Raw genomic sequence first — 4,954 nt, 5'->3', positions numbered from 1 at the left:
ATGTAAATTACTAAATTTGAGTAATATTCATTATTTACACGAATAGAACTCTAATACAAGCATTTAATACACCAAAGTCCAAAACTATTATTTAGATGTCTCAACACAATTATTTTATCAAATTTTTAGTAAAAAACTATTTTTAAGATTTAGTAATTTAATTACAGTATAGTAATTTTTATACAATATTAAAAAAATTATTGTAAATAAATATGTACAACGCACGAGTATTATATCGAATGGTATGATAAAGTAGACATGTGAAGGCAACATTAATTAATCTGTGTGTTGAGTGGAAGAGTAAAACATTTTTTTTATATATCAGAAAGCTAAATTACACCCTCTAGAGATTGATCCATGGACCCAACTCATATATCTCTTATCTCTTACCACTTGAACTATAATTCGGAACAAAGAATAAAGCATCTTATTTAGTAGCAATATATAATGGTGGGATTAATCTTTCTAGAATTTGAAAACAAAAGGAACTGAGTCCAGTCTTCACAAACCCAAACTTGTAATCACAAAATCAATGACAACAGTATAAGTAAGAAAACAGATACAGGGCACTCTAAAACTTTCTGTACAGAAGAATAAACAACATCACAGACTTGAACATATGCAATACGTTGTTCAAAGGAACTCCTAACACTGGAAACTTGAATCCTTAAAAGTAAAAAAAGGTTTAACCATGTCGTTTTCCAGACATGCTGATAGAGCTGACTTTCATAGGAGTTGCCACCACCAACGGAGCTTCAGGGGAGTCACTAACAGCAAAGTTGTCATGCATAAATCGTGATTCTACAATTGACTCATCTTTCAGTACTATCTTATAACAGTAGCAGCTCTTCAGTCCTTGTTGATTCCTGTAACATTCATGAGCACTGTTCTTTACCTGCTGGAAATCCCATATCACACTGAACTTGCCAACAGTCGCAACAAGGTGGCGTTCTTGTTTACCATTCTCAGTAACCTGAAAGAGAAAAAAACAAATGAGTGATGCTTGCTGCAGGTTGACTAACTGATTAAACTACTAATTATCATCGGTGTAGATTACTTTTCTAATTCACATTACATGCAAGTATGCAAATGAAACAAACAAGGAATTCTAACATGATTTTCAGAGGAGGCTATCTATATTATATACAGTTCACAAGGTGTAGATTAATTAATATTTTAATTCACATTACATGCAAGTATGCAAAAATGGAACAAACAAGGAATTCTACCATGATATTTTTTTTGAGGAGGCTATCCAAATATACAATTCACTATGATCATGTATGTGACGACTTACTGGAGTCTTTTTTCCCTCCTAAATATCATGCACATATATTTTTACATGTAATTTCAGCCCAACTGACAGAAAACATTGTAATACTACTTGATGGGGCAAATTATGAAACAAAATATCCCAATTTCTCAACCTGCCTATAGCTATTTCGAACATTATAACCGTGGTGATCCTATACTTGCACAACTCAGTAATTGTTACATCCCCTTCGCCAATTTTTTAAATATCCTGCATTACAAAGGCTACCCATTATCATGTTATCCAACCTATCATTTCTTCAATGTGCTACTGGAATGTTTCGTCCCATGAGATTATCTCCAACAATGCTCTGATATGCATCACATTACCTCTATACTGTACCATTTCCAACCAAAGGTGGGACTCACGGGAGTCTTCACCCCAAGGTCCACAACTAACATAATAATACTAACAGTAAAAAATATGGACTTGACCATGATGGTTTCAAAATGGCTAAGTTGTTTTCACCAAAACCTAAACATAAAATATACAAATTCATTCATAAACATTTAGTCGAGTCATTCCTTAAACCCAAAAGCAGGCACACCAGAACAATGGGGAAAAAGAACCTTGTGTAAGAGGAGAGACACTAACTTAGACGACAAAAGTAAATTGAAAGTACTTGTTAGCAAAGTTTCCATAGATCAAAGATTATGGGATTCAGAGTACATAAATAGTAATAGCTGGAACAACGTTAAGTCTCTGAAACCAAGTTTATTTGTGAAAATTTTCAATCAGGATAGTCGGAACCATTCACTGATTTATAACTTTTTAAAAGATTTTCAATTGTCAATGTAATCAAAATGAAAGGCATCTGATCCACCAGATTTTCCCCATACTATTGCTAAATCATAAAACAAAGAAGTTTGATCCATATATGAATACAAATTTTGTTTTTCGCACAACAAAAGAAACAATAAAACGAAATTTGCCACAGGGATGGGACTTTGATCACACAATTTTCAATTTAATGAAATTTGCATGTATATATGGTACTTTGATGATTTGATCACACAATTTTCAATTTAACGATATTTGCATGTATATGCAACAAAAAGAAGTAAACAAACAAAACCCTCTTTCCACAATGGGGTCAACTAATGCTATAATGTCCTATATCACAAATCATGTCTACAGATAGGTCATTCAAATTCCAATCTCTTTCAATGGTTTGGTCTATAGTTTTCTTTGATCAATGTTATCAATTTAATGAAATTCACAGGTATAAACAAAATGATTTTTCTTTTTTTCGAAAAAAGAAGGGATATAACAAAACTAAACTAAACAAAAAGCTATATTCACATAAGTCAATCAAGATCATTAAATGCGCTATAGTTGACGATGTTGCCAAAATTTTCATATCTAAGTAATGAAAAATGCTAATAACAAACTCCTTGACACTTCCTTTTCAACATTACTCGTTGAAATCTGATATTAGCCCCACTAATAGATACCAATTCAGGTTGCTTAACATGACCAGGTCTGATTTCACCTAATAATGAGAAAGTGTTGGATGCAAACTAGTGTATCTTACTACCATTTCTTATAAGTAGCTACATAAAAGATGCTGCTACATGGATGTGTCTTAAGATAAAAGATCTTAATGTAAACAAACAAAAGGCAATCTAAAATTAATGGGGGAATGATCATTACCCATGAGAAGTGGCCACCATGAAACTTATTGCCCGTGCCAGCTAAATGTGAATCCAGAGGGGTCAGCTTCAACAATCTGGGAGCACCTATCTTGTTTCCCATACGACCACCAAACCCAGTCTTGGTCTTCCCATCTTTATCAGTGAACAAGGTACAAATCAGCACCAAATAAGTATCAGTGGTTCCCAGCACCCACTTTCCATCGAAAGTAACATCAACGCTGGTGATCGGCGACCCAAGCCCCGGAAAAGCAGTCTTAGCCATCCTCATCGACGTCTTCGAGTACAACCTTATCTTCCCATCCACAGAACCCACCACAATGGAACCATCCCCAGTCGTCGCAAAGCACTGAAAATTAGTCCCTCGCGAGAACTGATGCCCCTGGCTCCAATGCAACACAGGGGAACCAGAACCGGCAATGTTCTGAACCATCCCTTTCTTCTCCCTCATATCCCATTGGCACAGCCTGTTATCATCCAACCCCAAAAACGTGGATTCCGAAGGGTCTAGCTGTGACCCTTTAGTATCATTGGTAATATCCCTCATAGTAATATCAGCCCCATCCTTCTCAAACTTCCACTCCGTGACAATCTTCCCAGTCTCAATATCCATCTGGTGAAGCCTCGAAGCATGAGGCTTCCCACTATTGAGGGGACTCATGAGCATCATATTAGTCTCCGCCCTCATCAGTAAAGCCTTATTCGGCGTCGTCGTCCCCCGGAGACTCCCACCCCCGCCAAATTTCACCGCCACACCCTTATCTTGAATCCCCCGGTCAAAATTCCGGTAAACGCGAACGCCGGTGTCGTTAACCAAGAAGCTGTTATCAAGAGCCCCCAACGTAACAGTATGAACCCCTCCATTCGCAGCCTCTTCAAACTCCTCCATCAAATCCCCTCTAGGCCGTTCAGGGGTCTTACCAGAACCAGAACCAGAACCAGAACCACCCTCATCGGAAACCGCGTCCTCCCACACCGAATCATCAGCCGCCTCCGGCTTCACCCAGCCGATAAACTCCTTGCCGTAAACCTTCAACTTATTCTCCTCAGTGGCGGCGAGGCCGTACACGTTCTCGAACATACAGTCCTGAAACTCGGTCACGAATCTCCGGTAGAACTCGTCGGTGAGGAATTTGAGAGCCCAGACACCGTCGGAGACGAAATCGACGCGGCGTTGGTCGCCGAACATCTTCAATTGCATCTCGGTGGAAACCCTAGCGCGAACCTTGGAACCGACTTTAAGAAACCAATAACCGCCATCATCACCGTCGTCACCGTCATCATCGCCGTCGTCGGATTTGATGAATTTGTAGAAAGTGCGTTTGTCGGAGAGGATCCACTTGGCATTGGGAGTGTTGCCGCCGATGTGAAGGTAAAGCTTGACGGCGTTTCTGGTAAGAGGAGTCTGTGTTTTCGAATCTGAATTCGAAGGTGAAGAAGAAGAAGAAGAGTATTTGAGTTTCAAGGCTTTGAGTTTGGCATCAACTTCATCGAGCTGGTTTGGTATGGAAGGTTGTGCGTCTTCGTCGTGTTGTTCGTGTTCGTGTTCGTGATCGGAGTCAGAGTCGGTGAATTCGAGGCCTTCACGGCTCTGAGAAGTGCCCATGAATTCTGAGAATGGAAATGGAAATGGAAATGGAAATGATTTGATTGATTGATTGATTTTTGAATTGAATTGGCTCTTCTCTTGTGTTGGGGATTCAGTTAAGAACGGTTTTATAGCGTCTTGTGCTTACTGCTCACGCTCCTCTCTGCTTGCTTTCAGCGTGGATTTAACGCTCTTTCAAAAAGGCAAGGAAGGAAGTAATCCATTTATTATTAAATTATCACGTGTTTGCGGGATACTTGCACGTGAAGATAATTTGTATTAATTTACTAACAACTAATATTTGGATATTAAAAAGTTTTCGAAAGTGATAAGAGTTAGAGAATATAAGGATTTGGGAGAGTGAATGGTTCAGGGTCCGAACTATTTACTAACAATTAACAT

At 38.5% G+C, this 4,954-nt stretch overlaps 1 protein-coding gene across 1 annotated transcript; it reads right to left on the bottom strand.

Annotated features, from left to right (window-relative positions):
• Nucleotides 1-500: 500 nt before the first annotated feature.
• Nucleotides 501-4,745, bottom strand: LOC130710839 (protein CYPRO4). Its single transcript, XM_057560213.1, has 2 exons — nucleotides 2,966-4,745; nucleotides 501-973 (listed from the first exon to the last, which is right to left on the bottom strand). Exons 1-2 carry the CDS (start codon nucleotides 4,568-4,570, stop codon nucleotides 686-688), a joined length of 1,893 nt encoding a protein of 630 aa, XP_057416196.1. The 5' UTR covers nucleotides 4,571-4,745; the 3' UTR covers nucleotides 501-685.
• Between the last annotated feature and the right edge of the window lie 209 nt (nucleotides 4,746-4,954).

The sequence above is a fragment of the Lotus japonicus genome, chromosome 4 (assembly GCF_012489685.1).
Source record: "Lotus japonicus ecotype B-129 chromosome 4, LjGifu_v1.2".
NCBI lineage: Eukaryota > Viridiplantae > Streptophyta > Magnoliopsida > Fabales > Fabaceae > Lotus > Lotus japonicus.
The sequence above is the reverse complement of the archived record's forward strand: the minus strand, read 5'-3'. Positions and strand labels throughout refer to the sequence as shown.

What these genes read in the sequence shown, in the direction of transcription:
- LOC130710839 (XM_057560213.1), bottom strand. Translation starts at nt 4,570, where the DNA reads ATGGGCACTTCTCAGAGCCGTGAAGGCCTCGAATTCACCGACTCTGAC. An exon ending in ATGGTGGCCACTTCTCATGG is followed by an intron (nt 974 to 2,965) that starts GTAATGATCATT and finishes TTTCTCTTTCAG; the next exon opens with GTTACTGAGAATGGTAAACA.